Source organism: Filicampus tigris, chromosome 14, assembly GCF_054856515.1.
Source record: "Filicampus tigris isolate MCC_2025a chromosome 14, RoL_Ftig_1.0, whole genome shotgun sequence".
Classification (NCBI taxonomy): domain Eukaryota; kingdom Metazoa; phylum Chordata; class Actinopteri; order Syngnathiformes; family Syngnathidae; genus Filicampus; species Filicampus tigris.
Genome location: NC_141230.1, coordinates 21,650,636 through 21,665,261, shown reverse-complemented (window position 1 = coordinate 21,665,261; position 14,626 = coordinate 21,650,636). Strand labels below are relative to the sequence as shown.

Genomic DNA, 14,626 nt, shown 5'->3' with positions numbered 1-14,626 from the left:
TGAACAAAGCAGGCTTAGTCAAATGCATCTAACTCAGGAGTGTCCAACTCCAGTCCTGTCCAGCATGTTTTGGACGTCTCCCTCCTCCAACACACCCGATTGAAATCGTTGCCAGGCTTCTCTGAGCTTGCGGCAAGCGATACGTATACAGTTTTTTTGCCTTATATTTAAGCGTTACGTTGCAATGGCTTGCAATGATACAGTAAGAATAGAATACTTTCTTTTATTTTTGATGAACACTCAGGCCTACTACGATACTGTTTTTTGGAAGTTGGTCATGATGGTGATACTTGTTTCGGATGAATATGGTGTTTGTGGAATATGAATGAAGCAGCAAAAGCCACCTGTTTTTATCCGGCCATTTTGTCACCGGCTTGCTGACGACTGAAAATGACATTCCAGTTGCTCACGGCTCGGCTTCAGTCAGGTGAGCCGTGATTGGTCGTTACCTGAGCCCTGAACAAATGTGATGTCATTTTCCGTCGACGGCAAGTGGCTAAAATTGAGTGGATTTGGCTTCTTAACTCATATTCCACAAACGCAATTGCAATCAGAATGCCGCGTTTACAGACTAGTGGGGGCGCATACAGCATATTGTTGTAAAAGAAAATGTTGGGGCAAAGAGTTTGAGAACCACTTGCTGACCGCGTGTACACATTTGAGACAGTACCTCACATCTTCCCGCACTATTGTAGGCGTTTGTAATAGGGGCGATAATGGATTTCAAAATATGCACAATGGCCCACTCGTGCGTCGCTCTCTTATTGATATTTGAGTATGTATAATGTAAATGAGAAAAACAGCCCCTTTTCCCTACCACCCACCACATTTGTTTACCATAATGGGCTTTGTAATGGATGCCGCTCGTTTGAACAATGTCAGGTCACAAGAAGGCCTACTTAGTTGTCACGATCAGAGGGAAAATGTCAGCCAGCTCTTTGGTACGCCCTTGTTTACCACTCCGACACGCACCCACAGGAGCCGTGGCTATATTTGTCATTGTTAGCTTGAGAGAAAAGGTGATATCAGCGTGGAACAGCAACACGGCGATAAGGGAGCACATTGGCTTCACTCGGTTGATTTGCGTCAAAGTTACTTGAAGAGGAAATGTGCAAGAGACAAATCCCAAGTTGTCTAAATCAATTGCAGACACACTGCTGAGCTTTCTGGGAATTGGACTGATGGGTTTCGGCAAAACTATTGATCAGTAGGCATCTTGCTGCTGCTTTTCCTTGAAAAACCTGCATGACTCAACCCGCGCGACTCGAGCAACACAGACAGGACTCCGTTTTTCTAAAACAGACAGTCGCTCAATATGTTTTGTCTAATGGAAGCAATTTCCCCCCTCGTTGTTGCGGTATTAAGGGGCTAATCATATCAACAAAGGTAGAATTATAAGGCGCGAGTGTCCTTAGATGTTGTTTTTGTCTGAACAAAGTTGTCATCATGTGTTTGGACTGCAATGCACAATGTGGACGGTGACAATGTTGGTTTTGAGCTCGTAGAATAAAGGAAGCCCACAGATTCGAAAGTAAGGAATTGGAAAAGTTTGAAAGTAAGAAATTGAAAAAGTGTCATGTTCGGACCAGATCGATGTTGCTATTATGCCGTTGTAGTTGTTCCATCAACAAAGGACATTCGGATACGTGTCGGAGCAGGGAAATGTCGTGGAATATTTTACGAGTATACGGCGAGCTCTCGCTGTTTGGGGGGAAATCACGAAAGTTGTGAATAATTAGCACGCACCTCCAAAAGGGGCTTGTAATTTTGCAAAGCTCTTAAAATAGAGAAGATTATAAACTTGGTGTGTAGTGTCTACACAATCATGAAGCCATGTTACATAAATGATTTTATTCGGCAGTGAAATACAAACCACCTTCACGTGAGTCTCAGGAAGCGCATTAGCTAGCATACCAGCCTAAATAACGAGCTAGCAAAAACCGATGTGGGTAAACAAATATGCACACTAGGGTGTTAAGTCATTAAACTCACCTTTTGGCATTTGCCCACAATAACGAAGCTAGCAAGCTAGCATGGCGAAGATGACAAACCGGTTCTTAATAGCTTCATTGGCTAGCTGGAAAGCTAGAAAGCAACTTTTTTTTTCTGGTGAAAGAAGAGAGTCTATTTGTTTAGGAAGGCTGGATGCTTGTATCGTCACAGATTACAATCTTGTGGGCGTCTTGAAAAGGGCTGGTCAATTCTGCTTTGAAAATGGATACCTGTGAATGAGCGTCAATTAGCGTCTGCGAGCAACCAGTCGTGCGAGATGAAATTCAGTCCTTGGAGAAGACGAGTTGCTGCCAACTTGAAATAATGTGGAAAATTCCATATTTGCTTCATGTGTTATTTTTAGACAAAGTATTGCTGAGATTGAAAAAAAAAAATGAAGAGGAGGGAAAGTTATGCCAAGGGCAAGGGAGAGGTGGGGAATTAGCGCAAGAGACGAATGGAGGTGAGTCAAAGCGCCGGCGTCAGCAGTAAAAGCAGTCTGGGCAGTGCGCACAGAGAAGAGTGGCTTTTGCACGTGTGCACGCCGCTCCGCTTTTGCCCACTCGGCATTAACAAGCGTCAAAGTCACTGTGCCCTGAGACCGACCGACACACTCGTGGCGGCGAGTGGCTCCCTTGAACTCCCTTTAATCCGCCACTTCTCGTTCTGCCTCCTTTTCCTTCTCCCGCCGCACTCCATTTCGTCCATCCTTTTATTACCACAAATGGACTCTTTCCTCTCCGATTTTTCTTTTTTCGTTTAATACAATTTGACCCGTGTAACCACCAAATTCAGGAAATTGGTGCACTGCAGATTTCAGGGGCTACAGTTCAGTTTTACTTTTGCTGATGGAGAGACAAATGTCATGGTAATGAGTATTTAAAAAATTGAGAGAGCTAGCTAAAAGGAACCTTATTTTGACTAAAGATTTTCGGGTGTTGACTGATGTGACGAAAGCCGAGTCACTGACCTTATTGCAAGGTATCGGATACTCATTAAAACTCATTGACTGGCAGACATTTTCGGACTCTTTTACTCTAAAATGGAAAAAAAATATAAATAAGTTCCTGGGATTGAATGGCTGGACTGTGAAAAGACATATAAAAGCGTTTTTGGCAGTGAATGAGTTATATGACCATATTTACCACCCATATTTAAAGCAAAACAAATTCTGATATTGAAAAAGTCCTCTTCGCCAGTAGTTGGCGCTACACTGCACCGGTGGGTCACATACGCGAATCGTCATGTGCATCAGAAAGAAAGAAAAGTCTTCGTCAGCAGTTATCCGTCAATTTGTCGGTTCAAAAGTATCGGTGCTCCGTATCGGTGTGAGTCGAGCGTCCAATTTGCGAGAATCGGGTTGAACTCGAAGGCGGTTTAAAAGGCGGTCGAAGAAAAAAGCGGCCCGCTTAGCTAGCTGTCTTGAATGAGTCAAAAGACAGGCAACTCAAGGATCTATGAGATGCAAAGCTGTGGGAAGCGCTTTAAGGTCAACCGTTTTTTAAGCGGCCCGAGTCGAGTAATTAAGCAGAAGGAAGCTGCTGGAGAAGGAGAAGAAAGCTCCTTCTGTTTGAGCTTTTCTGACAGAGGGGGGGAAAAAAAAGACTGGCCAGTGTCCACCATTACAAGTGTACAGTAGGCCAATTTCTCCTCCAGCTACACACTTAAACCTCATCATCAAGACATTTCTCTGTCATTCGAGGGCCAGTTGAAACTTGACACATGGAGGGGAGGCTCCATTTTGGCCCCAAATTTGATCCATGTTTATCAGCTACGAATGAATTCCATCCTTATGTTCCTTCCAGCCTCTGAACCCAACCTGAAGCTCCGCTCCCGACTAAAGCAGAAGGTGACGGAGCGCCGCAGCAGCCCTCTCCTCCGCAGGAAAGACGGCCCCGTCCCGACGGCGAAGAAACGCTCCCTGGATATTGCCGGTGGGTGGATTGCCAACGTGCGGTTCGACGGGCACGTTTTCCGATGTTTGGCTCTCGAGTTCACGAACCCGGAATGGAACCGGGTCTTACAAATGTAGATGAAAATCTGATGCCGAGCGGAAAGCTACCAAAGTGAGCGAGTGGTAACCCACAAAGCAGACAAATCCAAACTTGACAGAATTGAAATACACAGCGAGCAATTGATGCTTCACTAAAAATGATTACAATTTCCGAAATTAAAAATTCAAATTGCAAATACCAAGTCCTCTTACAACTTACCCCTCAAAATAATTTTACGTGCAATTTGCGTGTCTGTGCGTGCATGTGCAGATGTAATCGGCTGTTTTAAAACTTAAAAAAGTAAAATGATTTTTTTTTTTGCCCATTTTTTCCCAATTTTTATTTTTAAAAAATTTTTTTTTATCATGTTAGCCTCAAAAAATGCACATCGGCCCGGCCGGCCCTCGTAACGAGAATGCCAAATTGCTTTGTCTTTTTCTCGCAGACTCTGCATGCAGCAGTGCCCCCGGCTCAGGTCCCAGCTCCCCCAACAACAGCTCCAGTAATATCCCCCATGAGAACGGGGTTCCCATCTCCGGCAGCCCGGGAGAGGTAACGCCGTGATCACTTCTCATCTCCAAGTGTGAAAACATGTAGGAAACACGCTTAGCCCACACGCGTGTTTGTCCCCATCCAGACGTCCCTGCTTCAGCGCCTGGTTTCAAGGGACGCTTCCGTCAACCATCTCTCACTTTACACCTCCCCGTCCCTGCCCAACATTACCCTGGGGCTGCCCGCTACATGTCCTGGAAGCACTGTAAGTACACAAGTGCGCCATTATAGAATACAAGGTGTGTAAAAATGCAGACAGACTCGGAATCAGCAGCACGCACTTAGCGTGTGCTCAATCTGGAGCCCATGTTACATCACTGATTCATTTGTTGAACGCAAAAACAGTGCATCTTCACCTAAGGCTATTAGCTTGCATATTAGCCTAAATAACATGCGAGCATTCATTTGAATGATATTTATCCATATAGATGAGTTTCCTAACGGCAGGCAATGAAATAGTTTTGCGTAGTGGCGTAAGGATACAGTGAAAATGCCACTACATCGCGGCCTGACTAATAATGAGGTACACTCAAACGTACCCATTTTACAAGCGGCCTTTTATTGCGGGCAGCCGAAGGCACACCTGTGCAATAATCATGCTGCTAATCAGTATCTTCAAATGGCACACCTGCAAGGTGGATCTTGGCGAAGGAGATGTGCTCACTGGCATACATTTCGAAAGATTTCTGAGCAGCCATTGAGAGAAAACAGGCCTTTTGTTGTGTACAAAGAAAAAGTCTGTCACAAACGTGGGAGGAAAAATAGCGATGGCTTTATATTTTTTGAATAATGTGTTTTTGCTGCTTCTCCCCCCTGCTTTTATTTCCTGGATATTCCTCCTTTCGGTATGTCTGATTTGATTTCCTTTTGCGTCACAACAATGTCTGCCTTGTTTTTTTTTTTTTTTTTTGTGGTTAGGCAATCTCAGGACATCAAGATGCCGAGAGCCGCCTGACGTTGCCTGCCGCCTTGCAGAAGGCCATTCCTTTGACTCCCCCTTTCCTGCCCGCTGCCCACTTGCCTGCCTACTTGGCATCTTCGGGTCTGGACCGAGAGGGGGGGGCGAGCGGCGCAGCTGGCCATGCCCCCCTCCTGCAACACATGGTGCTGTTGGAGCAGAGCCACAGTCCAATGGGTCAGTATTCGCTCCCGCTGCCGCGGCTTAGCCCCCCACTGGCGGTTGCGTCGATGAAAATCGTTTGCAGCTTGCATTTCACTTCAGAGCAAAGCGGCAGCCGATGAAGAATCGGCCCTTGCGGCCACTTTTAGTAAAGTATGTAGTAGTTAAGTAAACCCTCAAAATGCGTTGCCCGCCGATTTCCGCCAAAATGGCCGACTTCCTGTTCACATGAATTCATTTTGAAGAATTGAAAGGTTAAACGTTCACCTTTCTCTCTTGAGGGTAAAAAACAAGGAGGCTAATTGTATACATCAGTAAAGGTAATTTTTTCGTAATCTTAACCACCAATTAAACAAAGGCAACTAAATGATCACGTTATTGGTAAAAAAAAAAATCACGATTTTGCTAAAAGAAAACTGGAAAGGCAAATAAGTCAAATGTCATGGATCTTAATCATTACAACAAGTTTTGTTTTGCATCAAGTAACACAAAACTAACAATTTATCGACAGTTTTGATGTATCGCATTTCATTTGAATAAGTAAATGCTAATGAATTTGTAGCCATTTGCAAGTAGGCGATTGGTAAATGAATTTTACCAATTTATTCATTGCATTTTAATTCCATTTTCATTTGATTCAGTGATTTATTTCACTCAAGGTTCACAGCAGATGCACAAATTAAGAATGAAAAATAAAAATGAGTTATACAGTGCAATATACCGCGTTCAAGAACTTATTTCCTATGTAAAGTAACATGCTGTTCAGACCGGCGGGCAAGCAGAAATTCTTTGTAAAATTTCACCAAGGTTTAAAACGTCATCAACTACAAACATGCCCACCGGCGCTAAAATAGCTCAGCAAAGCGTTCTCCAAAACTGCGACGGCGTGCCGGTCCAATGTCCCGAGGGGGCAAAACAAAGCGGCGACTCTCCGCGAGTGGTCGCGCTTGCTTGCCAGTTGCCAACCGCACTCGCGCTTTTATTCTTCCCGCAGTCGGCCTGAGCGGCCTCGCGCTGCCGTCGCCGTCCATGTCCAAGCTGGCGCGGGGCCACCACCCCCTGGGCCGAACCCAGTCGGCCCCCCTGCCGCAGCAGCAGTGCGCTCAGGCGCAGGCCCTGCAGCAGCTGGTGGTCCAGCAGCAGCACCAGCAGTTTCTGGAGAAGCACAAGCAACAGTTCCAGCATCAGCAGCACATCATCAACAAGGTAGCGACGGCCGCCTCGCTTCAACTCCCCAAATCGACGCCTCGGCTTTGCAATTTGCATTTTGCGCCTCAGACGCACACATCGCAAAGCAAAAGTGCGAGCGGACGTGCGCGCGCTTACGCCGCAGCGCAGGAAGTGGGAGGCGGGAGCGAAAGCCGTTGCGTCGATGGCCAAAGCGTGGGAGCGTTTTTCAAAGGCAAGTGGCGAGCAATCGTTGAAACGCGGCGAAGACGCCCAAAGGCGGTCGGATTAACCGGGCACAAATTCAAACCATTACTTCATTTAGTGTCATGGAATGTATTCAATATATAAGAATGACTATTAATTATTAAGCATTCAGATAAGAAGACATGTTGTGCTTTTTTATTTTTTTGAAATTGACTCAATCCATCTGTCTGTTGTTACTGAAAATTGAAATAATTATCAATAATACATTGAAAATGGACATGAATACTTTCATCATTCAAATATCTGACATCTTTTACTTCTTTTTTTAATCATTTACAAATGATAACATTTAAAAATGAGTTGAGGTTATTATTTTATCATTCAAGAGATTTGACAAATTTATTTAGATTTTTTTCCATTTTTATATCTTTAATTGACTGGTCCCATTTGTCCATTAAATGCATTAGAATCTGTAAAATGAAGAAACAAACTTATAAAATTATTTTGTCATTCAAATAAGCTATTTTTTATATTATTTTATATTTTATTTCTTGTACTTTTTTCTTAAAAAAACAACAACAAAAAACCCCCAAAACTAATCTCCAAACGATTTAGAACTGAACTTCAAAAGTTTGCCTCTACTGGTGCGTTTGTGGGCCTTGATTTGATTTTCCAATGACTTGATGCCTACCGATAGATTTGTCCACAAGATAATTCCAAAGACTCATATTTGGTTTGACTTTTTCCACAAGCATCTTCATGCGTGATGAGTGATGGCCAAATGCCGAATGTCTCCACATCCAAATGTACAGCGGGCAATCAGAAAAGTCTCCCGAGCATTTCTTGTGTGCATGCGTGTGTGTGTTCCCTTGGTCGCCATGGCAACTGTTCTCCCGGCGATGCTGCCTCCGTGTATGGCTTCCAGGAAATGTGACTCACCCTAATGATGGTGGGCGTGCGTGCGTGCGTGCGTGCGTGCGTGCGTGGTGCGCTGGTGTGCGTATGTACACTATATGCGAGGTGTAAACGAGTGCCGGGCGACGGACGAGGTTGTTTTGGAGGAATCGGATCGTTTGGGGTACACTCTCAATTACCTGAAGGCTTCATTGACTTCAATTGCGTCACCCCTCATTTTGACTGCATTTTCTTAAAATCAGAGATACAAGTAAACTTTTCTAAATTATTTTTTTGCGCCGATTGCACATCTGCCCTCATTTTTTTCCCTCCAGCACACTTAAAATAGATGATTGACTTGCCATGGAAAGCCCTTTCTCAGTCTTATGTTTGTTGTTTGTATAGTTTGAGGTGTCACAAAAGCAAAAATTAGCAGCGTCAAAGCCTCTGTTCTAGTTTTTTCCCTACAAAAAGCTTGTTTTCTCTGCTTTTTGGTCGGAAACCGGTATTTTTGGCAAGCACCCCCTGCCGATTACTCTAGAATGGAAATATCTAGAAACAAACTATTTTTTTTTTGTGAACGAAAGCCTGATCTTTGTTTTCATTTTTTGAGAGGATATTGGCCCCAGCAGTCAAGTCGGCACCGACGGGGGCTGTTCCGTGAAAGTTGCCCTTCATACATTTGAACGGTGCTCTCGATTGCGGGAATGTTGCTGAGCAAAACTGCACGCAAATGACAAGCATGTAGCTGCCGCACTCCCACTTTGCTAGTTCAGTGTCTGCGTTTTGACAAAGGCCGCTCTTTCCTTTCCTGCGGCCTCGAGGTGCTAGAGCGCGAGGGAAGTGAAAAGCGAGGACGAGTGCGAATCAGTGTTGCGGGAGGGAATGGCTGTTTTGACTTTGTTTGGAAAAGAGGCACGGGAATGAGGCAAGAGGCTGCGCTCTGACGTCAATGAACTGTTCCCTGGGCAATATGCCAGCCAAGTGTGTGTGGGCGTGTGTGCGTGTGTGTGTGTGTGTGCGTGTTGCATGCACAAACACAGATCCACTCCACTTCTGATCCGCACACGCTACTCGATGACGGACTAATACCTCGATCACACAAAGATTCGTAAAAAAATAAAAATCCCTTTTCTCTACTTCCTTTTGTGTGTGTGCGCGTGTTTTTTTTGTTGTTTTTTTTTGGGTAGTCCTGCTGCCGTTTGCTCCGTGTTTACCCTTTCACGCAGGCCCGGACAAGTTGTCCATACTTAATTTGGAATAGAACACGGAGATTCTCTCATGAGTGCGTGTTGTGAGTCCGTCTCTGAGTTGTGGGAGCTCGTCTGCTTTGCTTGCTTCCGATGAATCCTTTGGCTTGTTTGTCGTTGGGGCCATCAGACAACCTCTGGGTGATTAGAAGCAGGATCCAGCTCTGGCATCGTTCTTTGTTGTCCTTAAGAGGGGGTTTGTCTTTTTAAAACAGCTAGCAAGGTTTTTGTAAGATCACTTCACTAATCCCTCCTTGTTCTAAAGAAAGAAACATAGATAGCACTGTATAATATTGTGCTTTGTAAAAGCATACAGTAACGGCATGAATGAATAGATTGTGAAGAATGAAGCGATATTTTTTTGGGCTTCAATTCAATGGATATTGTGTTGCTCCTTCTGGTGTGTTCTCTTTGGCCACCAGGGGGCAGTATAATACAGAGACACACACAGAAGAGTGTCTCAACTCACTCAGTAAGCTGCAGTAATAGTTAGGGCATTGATTGACATTGATTTTTTTTAATTTATTTATTTTTATTAGGCCGGTGCCGATTCTGATATGTGGTACGATAAAATTCGGATTAATTGGCCGATTAATTAATTAAAAAGTATACAATGATAAACATAACGTGTTTGGTCCCTTAAGGCATACAACAGTAAAGATAGGAATTTCAGGCAGAACAATTGACTGTTTTAAAACTTTTTACTATGCTAGCTATGTTAGCGGTTGGTTGATGTTTCCCATTATGTGTTAGCTTGAAGCTAAACAGGCTTTATTGAGGCAAAGCTATGTGGTTGTTTGAAATAAAAAAATGTGTAATTCACTTTGTTTTAAGTTGAGCTTGACTGTAAACCTGAACTGGGAAATTGTCCACTATCAGCCAAACATATTTTATAACATCTCCAATCCCAAATCTTTGTTTGCCAGTCAAAGCGGAAAAATCATCCGAACGATGGCTCGTGTCTTGAGAAACGAAGCGAGAAATAATGTGCCACATTTCCTTTCCTGCTCAGATGATGTCCAAACCGGGCGAGCAGAGCTCAGCCGCCAGCTCGGCGGCGTCCGTGTCGTCGAGGCAGCACCAGAGTCACCCGGAGGAGACGGAAGAGGAACTGAGGGAGCATCAGGGTCTCTTGTCCTCGTCCTCGGTGGCCATCAAGCAGGAGCCCCTCGATCCTCAGGAGCCGGAGGAGAGGCAGGCTGAGCAGGAGCTCCTCTTCCAGCAGGTGAGGAGACCAACTTGAGATGCACAAATCCCATCTCACAACCCCCTCTGTCTTATTACGCAACAGAGTTTTTTTTTCCCACTGCTGAATGTTGGAGTGTTTTTGTTTTTTAACGGAAGTCAGTGGGAGCAAGCAGACAGCGCATGGCAGATGGACAATAAAATAGCACTCTTTAACTACACTGTCAGTTTTATTTGCACGGGGAAATGATGTAAGGCGGCGGCACGGTGCCCTAGTGGTTAGCATTTCTGCCTTGCAGTCAGAAGAGTCTCATGTTTAAACCTCAGCCAAGGACTTGTTGTGTGGAGTTTGCATCTTATGTTTATTGAAGACTCTAAATTGTCCTTAGTTGTGAAAGTGTGCGTGAATAGCTGTTTGTATGTGCCCTGTGATTGGTTGGTGACCATTTAAGGGTGTAACCTGCTTCTCTGGCCCACTTGGGCAACCTCAGCTCCAGCACATCTGTGACAAACGCAATCCAAAATGGATTCAATGAGCTTTTCCGAGACGTTTTCTAGACCAGCGGTTCTCAACCGTTGGCACCCGCATCTTCCTCTAGTTGCAAAGTTTTATAGACCAAATAAGATATAGAGTTAAAAATAGCCTCGAGAAGAATATATGCCACAGTACACTTTGAAGCGCAGTTCCAACTGACTTTGGCGTACGGCCAAGAGCATCTTGCTAGCCGTGACGTCGGCTAGCCAAAGGCTAAGCTTCGATTTGTTTACAGAGTAGCAAGTGACGAGAGCACAAGCCAATAACAGTTCCTGATGCAATATTCTGTGTTCTATCTGGGAACTTGGAACACCTCGGTACCGTTCTGAAATAATCAGAACGCAAATGCACGTCATTTATTTACTGCGATCCCCAGTCGGGAATCAGCGTTGTAAACAAAATGCGTAAACATTCCCGTCAATGCCAGTATTCAGTGTACAACGTCAGCCTGCTGGAAGAATTGATGAGAATAGTACTCAAAAATACATATCGTGTGTTTAACCTCACCAAATTGTACTTGTGATATTTCTGTTAAGTGTAAGCCTGCAAACGCGATCGCGCGTGTTGACAGGGGCGACGGCATCTTGAGGCCCGCAGACGAACAAAGTCGCGCGCTCAGGCCGCCGCGTCCTCTTCCTGTCTCGCCCATCCCGGCCGTGCTCGGCCAAATTCAATCAGACGCTCCCTCGCCTGTCGCCATGGCGCCCGGCGTGTAAGCGGACACGCCCGTCGGGATGGCAACGCACGAGTGCTTGACGACTTGACTTGTGGAGTGGAAAACGCATCCCATCAGGCGCCGATACTTGGCTTCGGTTTCCCCCGAGAGCACTCGACCGTCCTAAAAATTGGCCAACGGGGGCGCGTGCGCTTGTCTCGGTGGTTTCAAGTCATTTTCACTCTCCTGCGCATTTGCACAACGTTTGTCTTCTTTATGAATGCCTGCTTTTCCAACAACTTTTTTTTCACAAGCGCTCTTTGAACCTCATGCATGCACCGGTGTAGCAGTCTCCGTCTGGAAGCACAGCTTTGAATTTGTGCCCAGGGCTCCATCTTGTGGCAAGAGAGAGAATGTGCAGTCCCCACCGTGCATGCCGAATGGCCCCAAAGCAGACGCTTAATTTAAAACTCCGCTCCGGCCTGAGCGAGTAATTGAAAAGTTGCGAGTAAATTATGCCCCACCCTTATTTTTATTTATTTATTTTTATTTTACACTTGACTAAATTGGTAAATGGTGAATGGGCTTTGACTTGTATAGCACTTTTCTCGCTATGTCTCATAATTCCCCTCCTGATAACAGCACATCAGGCGCAACTGTGGGTTTTGCTCAAGGACATTTTGTATGATGGCCCCAGTTACAATCCCAATTATCGCGATATGTGCACCTCGCTTAGCAGAGAGTGTGTGTGTGTGTGTGTGCGTGTGTGTGTGTGTGGGTGTGTGTGTGTGTGAGAGAGCAGCAGGCCCTGCTGTTGGAGCAGCAGCGCATCCAGCAGTTGAGGAGCTACCGGGCGTCGATGGAGGCGGCCGGCTTGTCGGCCAGCCTAGGGGGCCACCGCCCCCTGTCCAGGGCGCAATCCTCGCCGGCCTCCTCCTCCTTCCCGTTGATGGTGCAGGAGCCGGCGCCCAAGACGCGTTTCACCACAGGTCTGTCGGGGAAGAAAAAACATGACATTTTCACACCAACAGTTGCTTTGTTAGCGTTTCAAAAAAAGAATTGAAATTGGGCCAAAGATCCAATCCAAATCCCCATACCAAACCCCTTCATTTTTAGTCTTGACTGTCTCATGTTCATTGAATTTCTATTTGGCTTGAATGATCCTCATCGAAGCTTAAACGAGGAGGTATCGTGCATTAAAAATGGATTGCAACCGTCGATGGTGATTGATTGCGTTTGCGCGCGTGTCGATTGCTCAGGTCTGGTGTACGACTCACTGATGCAGAAGCACCAGTGCATGTGCGGCAACACCAACAGCCACCCGGAGCACGCGGGGCGCATCCAGAGCATCTGGTCGCGGCTGCAGGAAACGGGCCTCAGGGGACACTGCGAGGTGAGGCCGCGACTCCAGCACAGGCAACAAACAACACCGGCTGGCATCGCCAAAAGTGGAGTGGTTCAGCGTTTGATAAACTCCAGAGAGCAAGTGTGGCTTTGACCAATAGGGGGAAGTGTTTGGCCAGTTATTGCGGAGAATTGCCTTGATTTCACATTTCTCTGGAGGGAGAGACTTGAACCAGATGGAGACTTAGCAATTGCGTCTTGAAGTCGAAATGACTTTGACAGACAGCGCAGACGCCCACCTGCCCAACTCGTACACCCGACTTGCTCGTGTGCTTTCCTCAACGTTTTGCGGGACCAATGCAGCCCGGTTTTCTCGGAAAGGCTTTGATAGAGCCGATGGGGACACACGAGCCAATGTGGACTTTCTTCCGGTCTTTCTTGTGTCCAGTGCATCCGGGGAAGGAAAGCCACACTGGAGGAACTCCAGACGGTCCACTCTGAAGCTCACGTTCTGCTGTATGGGACCAACCCGCTGCGGCAGAAGCTGGACTGTAAGTAAGACGCTGATCAGAGACGCCCTCCCGAGCCAGCGGCTTCCGTTTTTACCAGGAAAGTCGAGCCCAATTCAGTTTAAAAGTGTCACGAGAAAAAGGCTCAAATCCAAAGCTGCCTTTTATTCCATGCGTTGTGATGATCTGCAGCTCTGCTTACCTTTTGGCTTTGACATGATCCTCAAATAGTTCCAAACGATGCTGTTGCCCTGCTGTCAACACTTGACACTCGTTTGATTTTCCACTTCTTAGTCTCACTTTTTTTTTTTCCATTCTCAGAAAACAGATCCTCTGAAATTATCTCCCAGTAGACTTCAGCTTTCCCAATGAAGGAGTGGCCTTGTAATCGTCCTCACTTCTGCAGTAGGTCACAATGTCAAAAGCAGAGGTTTGGGAGCTATGCAGCAATTTGTGCGTGTTATTCAAACGCTTAAACGTTGCGTCCTCGATGTTTGCGTTTTTCGGGCCTAGGCAGCAGGTTGCGTCATGACTGTTTATTATTTGTATTTCACAATCTCCACAATGAACAAAGATATCGTTGGCGCACCGAAGCGATGACGGAAATAGCCGAAGCTAGCGAGGCTAACCACGACCGGCTTTTTTTGCACGCCTTGTTGGCCTCACATTTTGCCGATCCGCCAAGCGTTCGTCTGCCGATGGCAAGCTGATTCTTCTTTAAATGTGTCGACATGAAGACAAGATGGCAAAAGTCATCATCGGCGGTCGGCCCTGCACTTCAAGCGTAAAGTAGCGAAGTCGACTTGATGTCCGTTGTGGCAAAAAAATTCCACCAATGTTCATACTTGAGCCCCGATCGTAAGCCGGTACACTCTAAAAACAGTTGGGTTAAAAATAACACAATTTGGGGTCAAAAATGGACCGACACACAAATTGGGTTAATTTGACCCACTTTCTTGCATTCTGTACAAAATTGCAGATTTTTTGGGGTTGTTTTTCATAAAACTAACCCATTTTTTTGGGTCGTTTTCTGCAAAAACAACCAAGAAAATTGACCCAAGTTGTGAATTGGTCCATTTTTGACCCAAAATTGTGTTATTTTTAACCCAACAGTTTTTAGAGTGTACCCCCGAAAAATGGATGATGCTAAATTGCCACGCTTATTTTTTGGACCGGCCACAGCATATGACGTCAAGTTTAAGAATCATTCCGAGGATTCGTC

General features: G+C 45.6%; 1 protein-coding gene across 5 annotated transcripts in view; it reads left to right on the top strand.

The window, feature by feature from the left end:
- LOC147136823 (histone deacetylase 4-like) overlaps nt 1-14,626 on the top strand; it is a 90,367-nt gene that overhangs the window by 51,660 nt on the left and 24,081 nt on the right. For all 5 annotated transcript variants that reach the window (XM_086051081.1, XM_086051080.1, XM_086051082.1 and 2 more), the window contains 9 exons: nt 3,798-3,926; nt 4,432-4,538; nt 4,624-4,743; nt 5,457-5,673; nt 6,653-6,864; nt 10,189-10,401; nt 12,354-12,540; nt 12,811-12,944; nt 13,344-13,446. In XM_086051081.1, the coding sequence (XP_085907207.1) occupies nt 3,798-3,926; nt 4,432-4,538; nt 4,624-4,743; nt 5,457-5,673; nt 6,653-6,864; nt 10,189-10,401; nt 12,354-12,540; nt 12,811-12,944; nt 13,344-13,446 (1,422 nt within the window). The remainder of the gene's footprint in view (nt 1-3,797; nt 3,927-4,431; nt 4,539-4,623; nt 4,744-5,456; nt 5,674-6,652; nt 6,865-10,188; nt 10,402-12,353; nt 12,541-12,810; nt 12,945-13,343; nt 13,447-14,626) is intronic.